The sequence below is a fragment of the Agrilus planipennis genome, unplaced genomic scaffold (genome assembly GCF_000699045.2).
Source record: "Agrilus planipennis isolate EAB-ADULT unplaced genomic scaffold, Apla_2.0 scaffold5, whole genome shotgun sequence".
Classification (NCBI taxonomy): Eukaryota; Metazoa; Arthropoda; class Insecta; order Coleoptera; family Buprestidae; genus Agrilus; species Agrilus planipennis.
The window spans coordinates 3,383,403-3,404,234 of NW_020442468.1; the positions used below are offsets into that span (position 1 = coordinate 3,383,403).

At 36.8% G+C, this 20,832-nt stretch overlaps 4 protein-coding genes across 6 annotated transcripts in view; 2 read left to right on the forward strand and 2 right to left on the reverse strand.

Moving 5' to 3' along the window:
* Positions 1–18: 18 nt before the first annotated feature.
* LOC108735373 (NFU1 iron-sulfur cluster scaffold homolog, mitochondrial) lies at positions 19–1,110 on the reverse strand. Of its 3 annotated transcripts, none has more exons than XM_018467313.2 (3): positions 953–1,110; positions 505–902; positions 19–443 (listed from the first exon to the last, which is right to left on the reverse strand). In XM_018467313.2, the coding sequence occupies exons 1-3, from the start codon at positions 1,042–1,044 to the stop codon at positions 130–132; spliced, it is 804 nt and encodes a 267-aa protein (XP_018322815.1). In that variant the 5' UTR covers positions 1,045–1,110; the 3' UTR covers positions 19–129. The 3 variants fall into 3 exon arrangements, with proteins under 3 accessions (XP_018322815.1, XP_018322823.1, XP_018322832.1); XM_018467321.2 differs by having other exon boundaries at positions 505–887; positions 953–1,109; XM_018467330.2 differs by having other exon boundaries at positions 505–1,058.
* A 101-nt stretch (positions 1,111–1,211) lies between these two features.
* LOC108735318 (sperm flagellar protein 2-like) lies at positions 1,212–10,753 on the forward strand. Its single transcript, XM_025981296.1, has 5 exons — positions 1,212–5,609; positions 5,668–6,667; positions 7,808–7,812; positions 8,200–8,982; positions 9,041–10,753. The coding sequence occupies exons 1-5, from the start codon at positions 1,269–1,271 to the stop codon at positions 10,049–10,051; spliced, it is 7,140 nt and encodes a 2,379-aa protein (XP_025837081.1). The 5' UTR covers positions 1,212–1,268; the 3' UTR covers positions 10,052–10,753.
* Positions 10,754–11,528: 775 nt separating this feature from the next.
* LOC112906678 (beta-1,4-N-acetylgalactosaminyltransferase bre-4) overlaps positions 11,529–20,832 on the reverse strand; it is a 12,109-nt gene continuing 2,805 nt past the window's right edge. The window contains exons 2-6 of the mRNA XM_025981289.1: positions 15,669–15,834; positions 14,775–15,082; positions 13,900–14,323; positions 12,400–12,618; positions 11,529–12,345 (exon numbers count right to left, since the gene is read on the reverse strand). Coding sequence (XP_025837074.1) covers positions 12,213–12,345; positions 12,400–12,618; positions 13,900–14,323; positions 14,775–15,082; positions 15,669–15,805 — 1,221 coding nt within the window. The 5' untranslated portion in view covers positions 15,806–15,834 and the 3' untranslated portion in view covers positions 11,529–12,212. The remainder of the gene's footprint in view (positions 12,346–12,399; positions 12,619–13,899; positions 14,324–14,774; positions 15,083–15,668; positions 15,835–20,832) is intronic.
* On the forward strand, positions 16,553–20,826 carry LOC112906682 (sperm flagellar protein 2-like). The gene is made up of 3 exons (XM_025981297.1): positions 16,553–16,559; positions 17,325–18,157; positions 18,216–20,826. The coding sequence occupies exons 1-3, from the start codon at positions 16,553–16,555 to the stop codon at positions 19,224–19,226; spliced, it is 1,851 nt and encodes a 616-aa protein (XP_025837082.1). The 3' UTR covers positions 19,227–20,826.

Below are 20,832 nucleotides of genomic sequence, written 5' to 3' on the forward strand. Positions count from 1 at the left end.
ACAGCGACGCCATATATATATATTTTATTTAATTTATTAGTTACTGAAAACACAAAATAATCTTAGTTATACATTTCAAATAAATTATCACAATCAACTTCTTGGTTTATATTAACTTGTATATTTTTATTATTCCTTTGTTTTCAATGTATTTTCAAGTTTTGCAAATTCTTTGATGGCAACTTCATCTTCTGGATCATTAACTTGCTCTACTGCCACAACTTCAGGAATATAAAACTGCAACATGTTTTGTACACCATTTTTGAGAGTGACAATTGAACTGGGACAACTCGAACAGGAACCTTGCATCTTCAGTTTAACTATCCCACCTTCAAACCCTCTAAAAATAATATCACCCCCATCTTCTTGAACTGTTGGCCTTATTCTAGTGTCCAACAGTTCCTTAATCATTTGCACAATTTCACTGTCATCCTCTTGAATTTCTAATCATGCAAAAAACAACAATAACAACTCTTTTCTTATACTATCACCTATTTGACTCACGTGTGTCGGGATTTGGTGTAGCATTACTCAACACAGGCAAACCACTGACAAAAAAATCCATGATAGTTGCAAAAACTTCTGGTTTTATTAACTTCCACTCTACGTCATCATCAATTTTTGAAATTGTGATAAAATCAGGCCCAAGAAAAACGCTTTTTACACCCTGTATTCGAAATAATAGCCTGGCTAATGGGGAGCATTGTGCAGATGAAGCATTTGGGAAGTCAATAGTTTGACCTGGCTCTAAAACTTGCTGACCCGGTAAAAACTTTAAACTATTTGGATTTGGAGTCTCCTGAGTCTGAATAAACATATAACTCCGATTTGTTGTCAATAGTGAACGTATTTGTAAAATCTGGGCCCCATTTGTACTATTCTTCAAGCTATTGGTTATGTTACTTAAATGCTAAATTTAGTTTCTAAGGGAATAAACCATTTGTATACTTACTGTTTTTGACTTAAGTTATTTTTTAATGAATTTGTTATGAGATTACAGCAAATTTTTGACGTATTACGCCACATTTTGAACATTTTAAACATAGCAAATTTGATAGGTTATGTTAACAAAGTTTGACAAACCTCTCTTCTTCTTACGTTTAATCGTAGTCTCCGAATGCATTGTTTATTGAGCCAATTCTAAAGCTAGGTTTACATTTTTCTTGGACTTTATACAAAACTTATTAAAATAACTTGCTTAATCATAAAAATCCGGATTTGACAAACGTAAACTGTCAAAATAGATTCTACCTATAAGTTTTAGTAAAATGGGTGAAATAATAACGGAATGGATCGCAAAACGAACTGGAATAATTTTAGATTTAAAAGAGAAAAATCTTGTTGAATACATAAAAGACGGAAAACTTTTGGCGCAATTAATTTATAGCTATGGCATTATCGATAAAGAAACGTATGATTCCATTGAATCATCAGAACAACCTAACAAGGCAGCAGAGAACTTTTCAAGAATTAAAATATGGTTAAAATCGGTTAATATAGACTTCGAAGACCGTTTAATCAATAAATTAGTCTATGAGTCAAATAACAGTAGCGCAGTGAAGTTATTTTATCAGTTATATCTAGCCCTGAATGATAAAGATAGATTACATTTTATTGTGCAGAAATTTTCAAATAAGGTAACTCCTCCTCAGAGTAGATTCACAGTTGAAAAGGTAGAAGAATATCCTGACGTTGAAGTGAAAGAGGAAGTTTGTGAAGAATTTTTGAAGCAACAGGATGTTATAGAATGGCAAAGGTTCAAATATAAAAACATGCTTGAAAAATTCAAGGAAGCACGCGAAAAATACCTACTCCATCTGAAAAATTTAGCAGATGCAGAACATTTAGCAACAGTCCCTATGACAGTAACATTAACCCAGAAAAAGGACGAATTAACAGAAATAAAAAAACTCCCCATTGAACCGCCTAAAAATAAAACGTACGAAGAATTGATGGAAGAACAAGTGCATTTTCAAGAAACGCCTCCCCCTTTAATCGACTGCAGAAAATCGAATGTTTTCATCAACAAAATTCGACAAAAACGGAGACACAGAGAACGCCAAAAGACCTTACAGGTCCAAATGCAAAAACTCTTGCTACAAGAACTATGGGAAAAAATTATATCTGAGCAAGAAAAAGAAATTAACGAATCCTTAAGAACGGTGCTTACGCAACAAGCCAAGTACGAAAGGCAAATGGCGATGAAGATGATGGACGTTCGAGAAGAAAAAACACAAATCGTAGAGAACAAAAAGAAGGCTGTACGCAAGGCACAGGAAAAAATAGAAAGCGAAATAACATACAGCGGTTTCCTAGAAGAAAAACAATCAGACGATTTAATTCGCAGTTACTACGAAGAAAAGGCGAGAATGCTGGAACTACATCGACGATTATACGCCATCAGGCAGTGCCTAAAGAAACAGAGAAACTGGGAATTTTGCAGAGAAATCGTCAGAGATCTAACGGACATTGCCATACGATGCGGCGAGTACAAAGAACAGCACGAAACTGACGTTCCCAAAGAACTAAAAGACGACATGGTCCGTTTGTTTGTCAAAGAGCAACCAATATTTGATCTCCTCGAACAAGTGGACGATGTCCTTCAAGATTATTTCACAGAGGAACCGTCAGAAATAATAAACACTTACGAAACCATTCGAATGGGCTACTTGGACGAAAAAGATTTTGAAAACTATAACGTTCAAAAGTGGCCGTGGGAATTAAGCTTTTTATACGACGATTACGATGATTATGCTGAAATATTTCAGGAGAAGCTCGACAAAATTGAATTGGGAATGAACGTTTTGGGCCATATTGTCCACTGGCTTTCCATGTCGTTTACGTCTCCACCGATAAATAAAAAACCACCGGACATTATCAAAGCAAGACCTGCAGCATGTGTCGTCGACATCCCGAAGCCCGACACGGTTTTACCAACTCTTAAGCGTCTCCTACAGCAAAATAACATCAGAGTGATCGAAATTCAGGAAGTGATCGACTTTTGTTTGCAAGCGTACAAGGAAGAAGCTACGGACAACGTTGCAACCGATACGCTAACCGACGAAACAGAACGTGGTTTGCAGCAAAAAGCGGGCACCTTAATCGATGCAAAGAAAAAAGGAGAAAAATCGAAAGCCTCTAATGCTAAAAAGGACAAGAAAAAGGGAAATGCTGCTGCTCAACAACCTGTCCCACAAACGAGCAACGAACCAGCTGTTGTTACAAAGGCGCTACAAACCCCAAAAATATATCCATGTGAGCAATTTCAGTTTAGCAGAAAAGCGGAACTGGGTCTCATGGCTCACGAGATTCTCAGTTTAGGAGATCCGATACCAGATCGCATTATTGCAGACATGATTACCGAATACCTTCTGACACTTAAAAATATAAAAGGTTGGGTTATAGTAAATTATCCGATTGACTTTAACGAAGCCACCTGTTTGGAGGAAGCCCTAACAGCGACGCCAGTACCTGTGAAAAATATGCAAAATCCTGACGAACAATCCGAAGAACTGTCCGATTTTGCGAATATAGAAAACAGGATACCTGGTTGTGCTACCATTCAAAAGGAATGGAAATCTCGGATTGTACCGAAACCCGATCGTCCCATCGAAGAAATATTTTACGAAACATTCCTAACTGCATTCATCAAGATGATCCCGTTCAAGCAGGAGGAAGAGAACAAAGAGGATGAATTCGATCCCGACGATCCATTTGAAGAGAAAAAAATGTCTAACATAGAAGCATTCTATGCCAAACAAGGATGCTATTATACCATGACATTTAAAAACCTAGACTTCACTACCATCAAACACTTGGGCCGTTTGATTGTCGGTGATTTCACGATTCCGCCAAAAGCGTCCGTCGAAATATTCGGAGACACGGTTTTATACATTGAAGACGAATTAAAACAGGCCGCGAAGCCTGGCAAGGGCGCTAAATCTCAAAAGAAGGGCAAAAAAGAGGAAAAACCTAAAAAGGTCGAAAAGAAACCACCACCGAAAGAAGACAAAAAAGATAAGAAAAAAGGCGCAGGCGATAAGAAAGCCAAGGGTGGCAAAAAAGGCCCAGACGCAGTCATAAAAGCTGTAGCAATGGAAGATAAAGAAATACAAGTTCCAGAAATAGAACCTGATGTCATAGTAATTTATGAGGAACCACCGCCTCCTCCAAAACCTGGCGAGTTCGAATGGAACTACGTCACAATAGAATTCCCTCATAAACTGAAAGTAGCTTTGGCTACTTTATGGATGACCGCTGAAGAAATCTACGTAGACGACTTTCAGCAATTGTTCTTTTTCCAAAGGATGATACTGAACGCCGTCTGGCCATATTTCACATTTTTGCGGCAAAATCTCCGTACCTTTCTTACCAGACCTGACATGAGACCAATCTATTTGTATAAATTTCAACAAATGTTCAACGAGTTTGAGCAGGATATGAGAGAGGACGACGAAGTGAAGGCGGAACTGCATTGCAGAATAGCCGAATTTCGCGAGAAACTACTGGAAATATCCGACAGGCGAATGATCGAAGCGGAAGAAGAAAGACGAAAAATGATGACCAATTATTGGGAGGGAATGGAGGCTTGCGAACTCGGTAACGTTTACGTCAATTTCATGCAATTGGAAATGGATAGGTGCGCAGACACTTTGTTTCTTATAACTGATTATTATACGGGAGTGATTACTAAGATGCCCTACGAAGAACCGTTTCCGACTAAAGAGATCTTAGAAAAAATTGAGACTGGAGATATCGAAATGCCCAGCGAAACGGTTTGCGCATTGTACGACTTCATTTTGAAGGATTTCAACGTCGATTCGCAGACAGCGCAACTCACAAATCCCATACTTGATTTCTTGGAGGGGTCCGTAACTTCCGCCTTAGGACATGTGAACAAATATGCGGCATACGCCGCATCGGCCTTTTCGAAACTCTCCGGCTGTCTGAAAAAGGGTAAAGGATCACAAAAATCTAAAGGTAAAGGATCGGACAAACCTAAAGGTGGGAAGGGAGGTGCTGGAGGGGGTGGAAAATTGCCAAAATTCACGGAACCAGACGAAGAAGTTAAAAATGCCGGCGAACGAATTTTGGAAGAATGGCCTGCCGTTATTGATGCTGAAATGGCCAGAGTCAATTTCCGTCTGGAATTAATTTTCATGGCGGCCAAAAGGAAAATCGGAGCCTACCTCGGTAATTCTACTGATTTCTTCGACGGACTTTACGACGAAATAGTGCAAAAGTACAACAACGAAGTGGAAAGTATCAACAAGGCTTGCGAATTCTTTGCGAGAGCTGTAGAAGCCGAAATACGAATTCAACCCCTGTTGCAGTTTCGAGGGGATACTTTTTACATAGACCCCTACTCTTTACTTTTCCCTGATCCCCTGCCCGAACCTGAACCACCGCTAACTGAAAAAAACTACGCAGCTATTTTCAAAATTACAGAACTAAACGTACTGGTCGATATCTTTTTCGATGTAGCGCCAGACGGAACGATGCCAGAAAGGACTTTCCTTTACATCATACAAGACGCGATCTGTCTAAACGCTGAAGACGGAAGAAAGCCCATGGTACCGCCTTTGTGGAAGAAGCTCACATCCAAACAGGTACAAATTTAGTAGCTTAACTCTCAGGTATCGCACGTACATTTCATTTCGTTGTTAGGTTGAACAAATGATGCAAGAGATTTTCGGAAATGTCGAGTTCGTCAACTGGAAAGACTTTGTTGTGCTGAGCATGGATGTTCCATTCCCTACCGAAACGGAGTTGATGGACGTGCGAAGCGAATTTAGATCTCACGATCCTGACGACATAGAAACAGTGAAAGACTATCAATTCAACGGCATCACCTTCTGGTTCGAAAAGGATACCGATCCCGACGACAACGAGGAACAACTACGTCTCGCTTTGATCAAAGATCTCCTCTTTCGGCTGTACAAAATAAACGACGACACGCTCAATTACACTGCGATGCTCCTGGCGTTTTGCAAAGATCTGAATCCCGTCGTCGGAATGGCGAAAGCGTTGGCACTGAGCTTGGGGAAACTGGTGTGTTGGGACATGGAAACGGGTAACAATTTTATTACAGACTGGGAACGGAAAAGGCAAGAAGCAGAGGAAATGTGTATGAATCGACAAATTGAACGTGATATAGCCACGAGGGCTGCCGAAAGTGTTTTGGATCAGATGATTGACGAAACCGTGCACGTGTGCGACAGCGTGGTCATCGAAGAGATCGTCAGTGGGGAACAGGATGTTTCAGAATATGACCAAGAACCTGATATAACTGGAAAACAGGAAGAAGACGAGGAGGAAGAGTGCAGTCTGCCCCCGTGTGGATCCATTTTTTCCAGGGAATTCTCTAACATTGAAATCGGATACGAATCGTTTGACTTACCACCCTTGGCTTACTTGCTGCCCTTCGAACTCATTATAACCGTTCTAACCGCCGCTTTGCCCTGGTACGCGAAAGTACAAAACATGGGACACGAAAGTTTACGACAAAAAATTGAAATTATCTACGAATCCCTTAGGCGCGAGGAGTTTAATTACTCAGTTTTGACGCATGAATTTTTGAACTGCGATGATTTTTTCAAAATGTTACCCTACATTGCCAAACAGTTTACCGCACTTCGGACAGAATACATCGTTGAAACATTATTAAGTGACTTTTAACAAAATGTTTACATTCCTAAATTAAACTTTTGAATATGTAAAAGAAGGTCGATTAATATCTAGTCAATTTTAAATAGGTACTGTTCTTCGTCGTTTGTACGTATGTTTAAAAAAGGATTAAGGATTTAACGCAATTCTAATACTTCTATAAAAACAGACGTTTGAAATATAATAATAAAAATGTTATATTTCACTTTATCACAATGTACAATGTACATTTCTATAAAAACGCCTTTTTATTCACATACAAAACTAAAATAAACAGTTTTCTTTCGCTAGAGCTAAAACTTCTCAAAATAAGAACAAACAGAAAACAATTGTCCTTTAAAACTACAGATATGTAAATACCTAGTGAATATTATTAACGCAGAGTGCTTTGGAATTTCGCGGAATGTTATGAAAACTCAAAAAACTTTTTTTAACCTTAGTCGGACATCAGACAGCAACCTCGCAAAGTCTACCACAGTATAAAGGAAAAAATAAAAGTAATTCGTACATCAGAATTCTCAAAACACTCTGCAAATTTTCGAACACAAATCAATTACTAAATATCTGTGTAATCACAGCCTAAAATCGGCAAATATTAAGTACACTATACATGCTATATTCAAGTCTACTTTGAACTACAAAATCTAATAGCCTTTGCATTGAAACAAAATTAATTTATCAACATCGGAAATTATTTCCAACAAATGGGTCAAAGAACTTTTTTTTTTATTTACGAGACAAAAAAGGCATTAGTAATTAAGTATTATGTTAAGAATAATCGAGATCTTGCTCTAAAACAAATATATACCTTTTGGCACTACTATGGAACAAGTACCTACACATTTGTGTAAGTATTAAGCTGAAACGTTTAGCAAAAACTACCTTTCACTATTTTTTTACCTTATTACTTGTAACGCATGAGAAGACAGAATATTATTAATAATAGGAATATCAAAAAGTAGCAATTTTTTATAATATCTTCAAGCACTGTTTGTGTACCTAACAGATTATTATGATGATGAATATGTGTCAGCGTTATTTCTACAACTTTTATGAGTACTCAATACATTTTCATTGTTTGAAAAAATCTGATGAACACTAACGAATTGCAAATTAACTTAACTAATTATTTATTACTTAGGTGAAGTAAAACGAGTATTTATCATAGCTATTGTTCGATGTGGACCAATTTGAACAGAACTTATTCAAAAATTTCAGTATATAATACAATTCAAATATATTAGATCTATAACAAAGTTAGAGAACATATACCATTGGAGGAAACTCACTTTATTCACATATGAATGTGTGACGGGCGCAGATGAGACGCAACAATAATAGGGTAAATATACAGTAATGACAGCCAATCGCACGTAGGGTGTGGGTGAATGTGACGCTGGGGTAAAATGAGACGCAACAATAAGGGGAGGAGTATACAGTAATGACAGCCAATCGCACGTAGGGTGTGAGTGAATGTGACGCTGGGGTAAAATGAGACGTAACAATAAGGGGAGGAGTATACAGTAATGACAGCCAATCGCACGNACAAATCCCATACTTGATTTCTTGGAGGGGTCCGTAACTTCCGCCTTAGGACATGTGAACAAATATGCGGCATACGCCGCATCGGCCTTTTCGAAACTCTCCGGCTGTCTGAAAAAGGGTAAAGGATCACAAAAATCTAAAGGTAAAGGATCGGACAAACCTAAAGGTGGGAAGGGAGGTGCTGGAGGGGGTGGAAAATTGCCAAAATTCACGGAACCAGACGAAGAAGTTAAAAATGCCGGCGAACGAATTTTGGAAGAATGGCCTGCCGTTATTGATGCTGAAATGGCCAGAGTCAATTTCCGTCTGGAATTAATTTTCATGGCGGCCAAAAGGAAAATCGGAGCCTACCTCGGTAATTCTACTGATTTCTTCGACGGACTTTACGACGAAATAGTGCAAAAGTACAACAACGAAGTGGAAAGTATCAACAAGGCTTGCGAATTCTTTGCGAGAGCTGTAGAAGCCGAAATACGAATTCAACCCCTGTTGCAGTTTCGAGGGGATACTTTTTACATAGACCCCTACTCTTTACTTTTCCCTGATCCCCTGCCCGAACCTGAACCACCGCTAACTGAAAAAAACTACGCAGCTATTTTCAAAATTACGGAACTAAACGTACTGGTCGATATCTTTTTCGATGTAGCGCCAGACGGAACGATGCCAGAAAGGACTTTCCTTTACATCATACAAGACGCGATCTGTCTAAACGCTGAAGACGGAAGAAAGCCCATGGTACCGCCTTTGTGGAAGAAGCTCACATCCAAACAGGTACAAATTTAGTAGCTTAACTCTCAGGTATCGCACGTACATTTCATTTCGTTGTTAGGTTGAACAAATGATGCAAGAGATTTTCGGAAATGTCGAGTTCGTCAACTGGAAAGACTTTGTTGTGCTGAGCATGGATGTTCCATTCCCTACCGAAACGGAGTTGATGGACGTGCGAAGCGAATTTAGATCTCACGATCCTGACGACATAGAAACAGTGAAAGACTATCAATTCAACGGCATCACCTTCTGGTTCGAAAAGGATACCGATCCCGACGACAACGAGGAACAGCTACGTCTCGCTTTGATCAAAGATCTCCTCTTTCGGCTGTACAAAATAAACGACGACACGCTCAATTACACTGCGATGCTCCTGGCGTTTTGCAAAGATCTGAATCCCGTCGTCGGAATGGCGAAAGCGTTGGCACTGAGCTTGGGGAAACTGGTGTGTTGGGACATGGAAACGGGTAACAATTTTATTACAGACTGGGAACGGAAAAGGCAAGAAGCAGAGGAAATGTGTATGAATCGACAAATTGAACGTGATATAGCCACGAGGGCTGCCGAAAGTGTTTTGGATCAGATGATTGACGAAACCGTGCACGTGTGCGACAGCGTGGTCATCGAAGAGATCGTCAGTGGGGAACAGGATGTTTCAGAATATGACCAAGAACCTGATATAACTGGAAAACAGGAAGAAGACGAGGAGGAAGAGTGCAGTCTGCCCCCGTGTGGTTCCATTTTTTCCAGGGAATTCTCTAACATTGAAATCGGCTACGAATCGTTTGACTTACCACCCTTGGCTTACTTGCTGCCCTTCGAACTCATTATAACCGTTCTAACCGCCGCTTTGCCCTGGTACGCGAAAGTACAAAACATGGGACACGAAAGTTTACGACAAAAAATTGAAATTATCTACGAATCCCTTAGGCGCGAGGAGTTTAATTACTCAGTTTTGACGCATGAATTTTTGAACTGCGATGATTTTTTCAAAATGTTACCCTACATTGCCAAACAGTTTACCGCACTTCGGACAGAATACATCGTTGAAACATTATTAAGTGACTTTTAACAAAATGTTTACATTCCTAAATTAAACTTTTGAATATGTAAAAGAAGGTCGATTAATATCTAGTCAATTTTAAATAGGTACTGTTCTTCGTCGTTTGTACGTATGTTTAAAAAAGGATTAAGGATTTAACGCAATTCTAATACTTCTATAAAAACAGACGTTTGAAATATAATAATAAAAATGTTATATTTCACTTTATCACAATGTACAATGTACATTTCTATAAAAACGCCTTTTTATTCACATACAAAACTAAAATAAACAGTTTTCTTTCGCTAGAGCTAAAACTTCTCAAAATAAGAACAAACAGAAAACAATTGTCCTTTAAAACTACAGATATGTAAATACCTAGTGAATATTATTAACGCAGAGTGCTTTGGAATTTCGCGGAATGTTATGAAAACTCAAAAAACTTTTTTTAACCTTAGTCGGACATCAGACAGCAACCTCGCAAAGTCTACCACAGTATAAAGGAAAAAATAAAAGTAATTCGTACATCAGAATTCTCAAAACACTCTGCAAATTTTCGAACACAAATCAATTACTAAATATCTGTGTAATCACAGCCTAAAATCGGCAAATATTAAGTACACTATACATGCTATATTCAAGTCTACTTTGAACTACAAAATCTAATAGCCTTTGCATTGAAACAAAATTAATTTATCAACATCGGAAATTATTTCCAACAATTTATAAAATGGGTCAAAGAACTTTTTTTTTTATTTACGAGACAAAAAAGGCATTAGTAATTAAGTATTATGTTAAGAATAATCGAGATCTTGCTCTAAAACAAATATATACCTTTTGGCACTACTATGGAACAAGTACCTACACATTTGTGTAAGTATTAAGCTGAAACGTTTAGCAAAAACTACCTTTCACTATTTTTTTACCTTATTACTTGTAACGCATGAGAAGACAGAATATTATTAATAATAGGAATATCAAAAAGTAGCAATTTTTTATAATATCTTCAAGCACTGTTTGTGTACCTAACAGATTATTATGATGATGAATATGTGTCAGCGTTATTTCTACAACTTTTATGAGTACTCAATACATTTTCATTGTTTGAAAAAATCTGATGAACACTAACGAATTGCAAATTAACTTAACTAATTATTTAGATCGAAGCGGAAGAAGAAAGACGAAAAATGATGACCAATTATTGGGAGGGAATGGAGGCTTGCGAACTCGGTAACGTTTACGTCAATTTCATGCAATTGGAAATGGATAGGTGCGCAGACACTTTGTTTCTTATAACTGATTATTATACGGGAGTGATTACTAAGATGCCCTACGAAGAACCGTTTCCGACTAAAGAGATCTTAGAAAAAATTGAGACTGGAGATATCGAAATGCCCAGCGAAACGGTTTGCGCATTGTACGACTTCATTTTGAAGGATTTCAACGTCGATTCGCAGACAGCGCAACTCACAAATCCCATATTTGATTTCTTGNACAATAAGGGGAGGAGTATACAGTAATGACAGCCAATCGCACGTAGGGTGTGAGTGAATGTGACGCTGGGGTAAAATGAGACGTAACAATAAGGGGAGGAGTATACAGTAATGACAGCCAGTCGCACGTAGGGTGTGAGTGAATGTGACGCTGGGGTAAAATGAGACGTAACAATAAGGGGAGGAGTATACAGTAATGACAGCCAATCGCAGGTAGGGTGTGAGTGAATGTGACGCTGGGGTAAAATGAGACGTAACAATAAGGAGAGGAGTATACAGTAATGACAGTCAATCATACGCAGGGTGTGAATCACTTATATTGGCTTTGGTCTCTCACTCTGCAGCAGTCACATGTTTCACAGACAGCAAGCTATCTCAAGTAGTATACGCTCTGAGATTTTTATTAGTAGTCAAAACTATCACAAGTTTCTCTTAAACACTGAATAGTACTAAACAGTCATTTTCACAGTTGGCTTTGTTATTTTATTTAATATCACCTCTATTATCATATAATATTATTGTTCCTTTTAACGTTTTAATTTTATCAAATATTTAAGTACGAGTCAAACAGATGAGCTTCTTTTTGCAAGAGGTCATATTTATTACAGGTATTTTCATCGTTTTTCGATTGACTAGTAGAGATATTACTAAGGACGTTTTAAAAAAAAGTTCCATACTGATAAAAAAACAGACCTAAATCAGCTGGGAGGTTTAATATCAACCAATACCCACGTATATAACAGATTCTGCCTCAACGTAACGACACTATATTTCAAGGAATTTAAACCATCGGTGTCGAATTTTTTCATACCAGATGACAAAATGTCGTATCTAAAAATTATTCCCTTATTTCTGCATCACCCACTTCTTGTTGTTTTTGCTTACCTTTTTGGATTCGGTTTATCACGTTTATGGGATAACATGGTATATCTAGCGATGAATATTGGATATCTTGAGATATGAAGTTTGTGAAATCGAATTCTGTTTGAAAAATCGTCGTCCTCACCACCCCATCCCCAAAAAGAATTCGAAAACCCGTTCAACTGAGTGAAGTGTTTTGTTGAAATGGCACCCACCCCCCCAAAAATAAACTGATATGGTAACCTGCAAAGGTCATTAGCCCCTTTAGATACATTGCAAGCAGCTAAATACAACAGAATTCTATGGTTAAAACACCAACTCCAAAAATGAAGAAGAATAGTTACTTACACATTAGCACACAACAATAAAACGGTATGTTATAGTAAGCGGTCTACTGAAAACACCCTGTATAACACACAGCTAGATAAAAAGCATCTCAAAGTTAGTAGAACATACGCAGGATTCTATGACAAAAATACCAACAACCATTGTTAGTATTTTGAGTTTGGGTAATCGTAAATGACTACGGTGACGGCTATATAACCTCTATTATAAATAAAAACGACCTATGTACGTCTATAATATAATATTTTATAAAAGAGAAAATGCTTCTTTTCTACAATCATCTAAAAATTACTGCCACATTAGTCGCAAGTGTTGTGTATTATTGTACCGTGTACGTACAAATGTTTATCGACCCATACAATCATATTCAATTCAAAATAGACGAACAACGTTCGCATAAAGTTATTATTCGAATATGCAAATAATTAAATAGAAAAATCATTATCAAAAAACGCAACAATGGGTTTTCAAAAGATGGTACATGCAGCTCACCTTTGCCTGACTTATTTCGCCACTTTTCTACATGTATCCAAGAAATTACCAATCATCACAACAACTAACAGTCAAAACTACACAAATATCCACATTCATCACTATTGTCAATAATATTTCACATAAAAAAAGGGACTTAAAGGCATAACCTACCACGAAACGCGCACACGAACATTAACTAAACCGAAAATCGCCTCTATGCGGTCGCTTCTTCGAACTACATACCGTCCGCCCCTAAATGTACCGAACTTGGACCGTCTTAAAAAGCGCGGCTATGGTGGATCATTTAAAATGTACGTAAGTAATGAAGAATAATTATTAGAAACGTTATTAAACTGAAGATACACGAAAAAGTATCAAAACTGTAAATAAATGTATTTTTTATACACTATTGAAGATAATTTCCAGCATTTGTGTACCATAAGTGAATCTTTTTATATTATAAAGCTTTAAGGACTAAGTAACAAAAAAATTAATAAATATTTTGGGTCAAAATTTTGAAAACATGTAAAGTTAATCATTAAAAGCTTGAATTCTGTCGTAATGGGCATTTAGCTATACATAATTAGTTGAAATAGCATTTATTTTCATGCATTGACAAAATCGTGGTACAGTACACCTCAAAAAAAAATGCCGTCACCTTTTTAGCAAAAAGTACCACATGCTAAAACAAAACAAATGACTCACTTGTATCGAAAAGTATCAATGGCAACGCTCATGTGTCTCGGCTGATTAGGGCATGTGTACAAATTTCTGTCATCTTCAGGCAAAAGATCTACGTCGTGGAATATAAAACAGTCGTAATTGTCTAATTTCAGGGCTTCTTTGAACCCAATATTCATCAACATTGCCCTATTAAAAACTTGCGAACCATTCTGTTCGACAACAAAGATGGTGTAATCCAATAATTGTCTTTTTAAAAAAGGATGCATATGTTGCAGAAACAGAAGCAAATGTTCGCCCCTGCACCTGTAGGGCACTACTATAGCTACTTTATTGGGCGGTTTACAAGTTGTAGGGCTCCAATGACCACCCAATTTTAACCAACTCAGTCGACTTTCCAGAATTCGGGGCAAAGGTGCATTTTTTGTACGAACTTTTATTCTACCCTCTGAAAAGAAACCGACGTTGGAGTCGCAACTTTTTCACCGACCCCGGTATGAAGCGGTGCAGCTCTAGCGTATCGAGTTGGCCTGAATTCCACGCCTGTATGTACCCAGTCGCTATTCGTACCCGAATTTTTGCAATGATAGTCGTTTTTCTAGTTAATTGAACACAACGCAAGTTCTGTTGCTTATTTCGTTTCGTAACCAATAAAAATGTTATTAACAGCCAAAATACAATGGAAAAATGCAATTACAAGTAGAGTATTTATATTGTTTTTTTAATCATTGAAACAAATTATTAATTTAATAAGGAATTTAGGCTGATGTTTAACGATAATTAAGAATTAAAATGAAAACGGATGAGCTACTAGCCAAGAAGGTTTAATGTAAGGATATTTTGGGGGAAATAGACTCAACAAATACGCTAGAACACCGAGAAGATTTTATTACACTTACGTAAATTTGGGGGTGGGTCAGGGCACGGTGGTAATTCAGAAGAATTATTCTTTTCTACTGATTCCCTCAAGTCTAAAATGGGATTAGAATTGCTATGACTAGAAGGCGAATTGGTTGTTCTGTTTGCGTTAGAAATCATTTTTGACAAACGAAACAAGGTGTTGGCAACATTCTCACCATTCTGATGTTGAAATGTCGATGTTTTTGTCGAATTTATCGGAACAAGGTAAGCCGTTGTCGAATTATTCATTATCGACGACGGCTTATGAAAACTATGTTGACCAGTTACCTTTACAGACGTTGGTATTCTAGAAAAAAGAAATGATTTTATCGTGGGGACGAGAAATGGGAAATGGGGGGGTTGTTTTGTTAGTTTACGACTAATTGATATCAGGGAACCTATTAGAAAACGAAAAAACCAATGGATTAAAATACATTTTAATGACCATCAGACCATGAAAAAACAAATTAACTACCAATCGTAAGGAATAGTAAAAATAAATCAGGCGCAACAATAGTCTAAAACCAAGGTTTTTGCCAAATTAGTACGGAATTAGAACTGTCTACTATTACAGTGCTTTAAGATTGACAGTAACAGGCCGAAACAAAAGATATTTATATTACATATGTGTACCCACAATATACACTAGTGGCGAGCTAAGAACCAAACATAAAAATAGTGTATGGTACAGGAAAATTGGTACAAACACTTTCGTGTAAATAATAAAGCAATCTATACCCAATAAACTGAGGGGTCACTATGTTTCTTTTTTAATATATCACACAAAAATAAACAAGGAGTTATAAAAAATATGAATATGCAAGTAAATAAGCAATATTAAAAAAAGGAAAACATAAATTGCACCTGCGAAAATGATCAAAATGACCACTTACCTGGTAGTGTTCAGTAAATATGTTTCCCATTTTCTAGTTTCGAATGTGGAACCAAAAAAGTACTCGACAACTAACAAAGCACAAACTATGGCAAAAAAGCCCTTGTACAGGGTGGTCCAGGAACAGCAATTCTGCATGAGGTACTAAATTTCGTTAGGTTTGTTCACTGCAAATAGAACAAACAAAAATCTAATATAGTTACAATTATTATATGTATGTAACTTCATCTGCTTTTCAAATGTTTTTATTTCTGTCACCTATTACCATAAACAAAAATTATTATTCATTTAGTTATGATGCTTTAAAGTGAAATGAACCATTTTGGGTTAATAACTACGTTAAAAGTGAATATCACAAACTATCGCGTAAATTGTATGCAAAAATAGTCATTCTTACAAGCCGAAGTAATTTATTATTGAAGTGTAATTATAAAAAGGAACACGTAAACTCCACGAACGGTAATTCGCTTATCATAATTCAACGCAAAAGTGAATAAATCTTATGGATATTAAATAATCATAAATAANTAGCATTTCCACGAAAATTTTAAAGAATATCGTACTATTTAATTTTTAGAAAACATTGTTAGTATATGATTTTAAAAATCGAGTTGAAGAGGCCTTAATTTCTTGCATTTTAACATTGCAAACTACGCAATATTTAGTTATATTATATTAATTTCATTTTAGAAAAAAAATTACTATTACGTAATTATCAAGAGACTGCTTTTAATAAGGGGAAATCCCAAAGTGTGTTTGGTCGTTCAATAGAGTTGCATTTTTGTTAATTGTACTCGTACTTAATTGCAAGAATATTTAACAGATCCAGTCTTGTACTTTTATTTTGAATGTGCAGCAATGTAAAGTTATTTGTACCTATCAGAAATGTTCAGTTAAACGTTTTTTGATTGAACGACCAATTTGACCCAAATAGATATAGGGAATATACCTATTAAATATTTAATGTCTCCTATTTTTTTCGTTCACAACTGTACAAATTAAAGGCGACGCAAAATGTAAATAGTAATACATTTATCGGTTAATTCTATACAAATTTAGGTGTGTAAAACTCGAGTTATTAGGGTTAATTAGACCATAAAGATAGAGATTTAACATAGTCGTGTTTTGCAGATGTGCTCCAATTTTATGGTAATTATTGACATCATAAAGTCATACCCAATTAACTAAATAATTAATGAATTAGGAGATATCATTGTTACATGATACTGATGCATTCATTATTAAACTCCGCCCCTAAGTCATATTATTTATAATTGATATAATTTTAAAAACTAAATTGGGCAATATTGTTTAGTAATTGTTTCAACATTGTAACAGAGTAATGTTAATGCCTTTCACTTTAATATTATACATTTCCATTCTCTAGATTATGGCTATGAAACGACTGTAAAAGGATATTTATATTATAAATATTTATGCCGAAAACTTATTTAAGTAAATTGAGGCAACACAAAAGGAGGTACTTGTAGATAAGCACTGATATTTGTGATTACAGAATAATTATCAGAGAAAAGTTATTTATCTGTTAATCAAATCAATCAATCAATTCACACCAAATAATGTATAAGATTATAAATAATAATAAATACTTGGGCTTTGATAAAGATGATAAGCAAGTATTAGATAAGAATTACAGATAAAATTTTGTACGACTTCATTTTGAAGGATTTCAACGTCGATTCGCAGACAGCGCAACTCACAAATCCCATACTTGATTTCTTGGAGGGGTCCGTAACTTCCGCCTTAGGACATGTGAACAAATATGCGGCATACGCCGCATCGGCCTTTTCGAAACTCTCCGGCTGTCTGAAAAAGGGTAAAGGATCACAAAAATCTAAAGGTAAAGGATCGGACAAACCTAAAGGTGGGAAGGGAGGTGCTGGAGGGGGTGGAAAATTGCCAAAATTCACGGAACCAGACGAAGAAGTTAAAAATGCCGGCGAACGAATTTTGGAAGAATGGCCTGCCGTTATTGATGCTGAAATGGCCAGAGTCAATTTCCGTCTGGAATTAATTTTCATGGCGGCCAAAAGGAAAATCGGAGCCTACCTCGGTAATTCTACTGATTTCTTCGACGGACTTTACGACGAAATAGTGCAAAAGTACAACAACGAAGTGGAAAGTATCAACAAGGCTTGCGAATTCTTTGCGAGAGCTGTAGAAGCCGAAATACGAATTCAACCCCTGTTGCAGTTTCGAGGGGATACTTTTTACATAGACCCCTACTCTTTACTTTTCCCTGATCCCCTGCCCGAACCTGAACCACCGCTAACTGAAAAAAACTACGCAGCTATTTTCAAAATTACAGAACTAAACGTACTGGTCGATATCTTTTTCGATGTGGCGCCAGACGGAACGATGCCAGAAAGGACTTTCCTTTACATCATACAAGACGCGATCTGTCTAAACGCTGAAGACGGAAAAAAGCCCATGGTACCGCCTTTGTGGAAGAAGCTCACATCCAAACAGGTACAAATTTAGTAGCTTAACTCTCAGGTATCGCACGTACATTTCATTTCGTTGTTAGGTTGAACAAATGATGCAAGAGATTTTCGGAAATGTCGAGTTCGTCAACTGGAAAGACTTTGTTGTGCTGAGCATGGATGTTCCATTCCCTACCGAAACGGAGTTGATGGACGTGCGAAGCGAATTTAGATCTCACGATCCTGACGACATAGAAACAGTGAAAGACTATCAATTCAACGGCATCACCTTCTGGTTCGAAAAGGATACCGATCCCGACGACAACGAGGAACAGCTACGTCTCGCTTTGATCAAAGATCTCCTCTTTCGGCTGTACAAAATAAACGACGACACGCTCAATTACACTGCGATGCTCCTGGCGTTTTGCAAAGATCTGAATCCCGTCGTCGGAATGGCGAAAGCGTTGGCACTGAGCTTGGGGAAACTGGTGTGTTGGGACATGGAAACGGGTAACAATTTTATTACAGACTGGGAACGGAAAAGGCAAGAAGCAGAGGAAATGTGTATGAATCGACAAATTGAACGTGATATAGCCACGAGGGCTGCCGAAAGTGTTTTGGATCAGATGATTGACGAAACCGTGCACGTGTGCGACAGCGTGGTCATCGAAGAGATCGTCAGTGGGGAACAGGATGTTTCAGAATATGACCAAGAACCTGATATAACTGGAAAACAGGAAGAAGACGAGGAGGAAGAGTGCAGTCTGCCCCCGTGTGGATCCATTTTTTCCAGGGAATTCTCTAACATTGAAATCGGATACGAATCGTTTGACTTACCACCCTTGGCTTACTTGCTGCCCTTCGAACTCATTATAACCGTTCTAACCGCCGCTTTGCCCTGGTATGCGAAAGTACAAAACATGGGACACGAAAGTTTACGACAAAAAATTGAAATTATCTACGAATCCCTTAGGCGCGAGGAGTTTAATTACTCAGTTTTGACGCATGAATTTTTGAACTGCGATGATTTTTTCAAAATGTTACCCTACATTGCCAAACAGTTTACCGCACTTCGGACAGAATACATCGTTGAAACATTATTAAGTGACTTTTAACAAAATGTTTACATTCCTAAATTAAACTTTTGAATATGTAAAAGAAGGTCGATTAATATCTAGTCAATTTTAAATAGGTACTGTTCTTCGTCGTTTGTACGTATGTTTAAAAAAGGATTAAGGATTTAACGCAATTCTAATACTTCTATAAAAACAGACGTTTGAAATATAATAATAAAAATGTTATATTTCACTTTATCACAATGTACAATGTACATTTCTATAAAAACGCCTTTTTATTCACATACAAAACTAAAATAAACAGTTTTCTTTCGCTAGAGCTAAAACTTCTCAAAATAAGAACAAACAGAAAACAATTGTCCTTTAAAACTACAGATATGTAAATACCTAGTGAATATTATTAACGCAGAGTGCTTTGGAATTTCGCGGAATGTTATGAAAACTCAAAAAACTTTTTTTAACCTTAGTCGGACATCAGACAGCAACCTCGCAAAGTCTACCACAGTATAAAGGAAAAAATAAAAGTAATTCGTACATCAGAATTCTCAAAACACTCTGCAAATTTTCGAACACAAATCAATTACTAAATATCTGTGTAATCACAGCCTAAAATCGGCAAATATTAAGTACACTATACATGCTATATTCAAGTCTACTTTGAACTACAAAATCTAATAGCCTTTGCATTGAAACAAAATTAATTTATCAACATCGGAAATTATTTCCAACAAATGGGTCAAAGAACTTTTTTTTTTATTTACGAGACAAAAAAGGCATTAGTAATTAAGTATTATGTTAAGAATAATCGAGATCTTGCTCTAAAACAAATATATACCTTTTGGCACTACTATGGAACAAGTACCTACACATTTGTGTAAGTATTAAGCTGAAACGTTTAGCAAAAACTACCTTTCACTATTTTTTTACCTTATTACTTGTAACGCATGAGAAGACAGAATATTATTAATAATAGGAATATCAAAAAGTAGCAATTTTTTATAATATCTTCAAGCACTGTTTGTGTACCTAACAGATTATTATGATGATGAATATGTGTCAGCGTTATTTCTACAACTTTTATGAGTACTCAATACATTTTCATTGTTTGAAAAAATCTGATGAACACTAACGAATTGCAAATTAACTTAACTAATTATTTATTACTTAGGTGAAGTAAAACGAGTATTTATCATAGCTATTGTTCGATGTGGACCAATTTGAACAGAACTTATTCAAAAATTTCAGTATATAATACAATTCAAATATATTAGATCTATAACAAAGTTAGAGAACATATACCATTGGAGGAAACTCACTTTATTCACATATGAATGTGTGACGGGCGCAGATGAGACGCAACAATAATAGGGTAAATATACAGTAATGACAGCCAATCGCACGTAGGGTGTGGGTGAATGTGACGCTGGGGTAAAATGAGACGCAACAATAAGGGGAGGAGTATACAGTAATGACAGCCAATCGCACGTAGGGTGTGAGTGAATGTGACGCTGGGGTAAAATGAGACGTAACAATAAGGGGAGGAGTATACAGTAATGACAGCCAATCGCACGTAGGGTGTGAGTGAATGTGACGCTGGGGTAAAATGAGACGTAACAATAAGGGGAGGAGTATACAGTAATGACAG

What these genes read in the sequence shown, in the direction of transcription:
- LOC108735373 (XM_018467313.2), bottom strand. Translation starts at nt 1,044, where the DNA reads ATGTTTAAAATGTTCAAAATGTGGCGTAATACGTCAAAAATTTGCTGT. An exon ending in AATAACTTAAGTCAAAAACA is followed by an intron (nt 903 to 952) that starts GTAAGTATACAA and finishes TTAGCATTTAAG; the next exon opens with TAACATAACCAATAGCTTGA. An exon ending in TACACCAAATCCCGACACAC is followed by an intron (nt 444 to 504) that starts GTGAGTCAAATA and finishes TTGCATGATTAG; the next exon opens with AAATTCAAGAGGATGACAGT.
- LOC112906682 (XM_025981297.1), top strand. An exon ending in AGAAGCTCACATCCAAACAG is followed by an intron (nt 18,158 to 18,215) that starts GTACAAATTTAG and finishes TTTCGTTGTTAG; the next exon opens with GTTGAACAAATGATGCAAGA.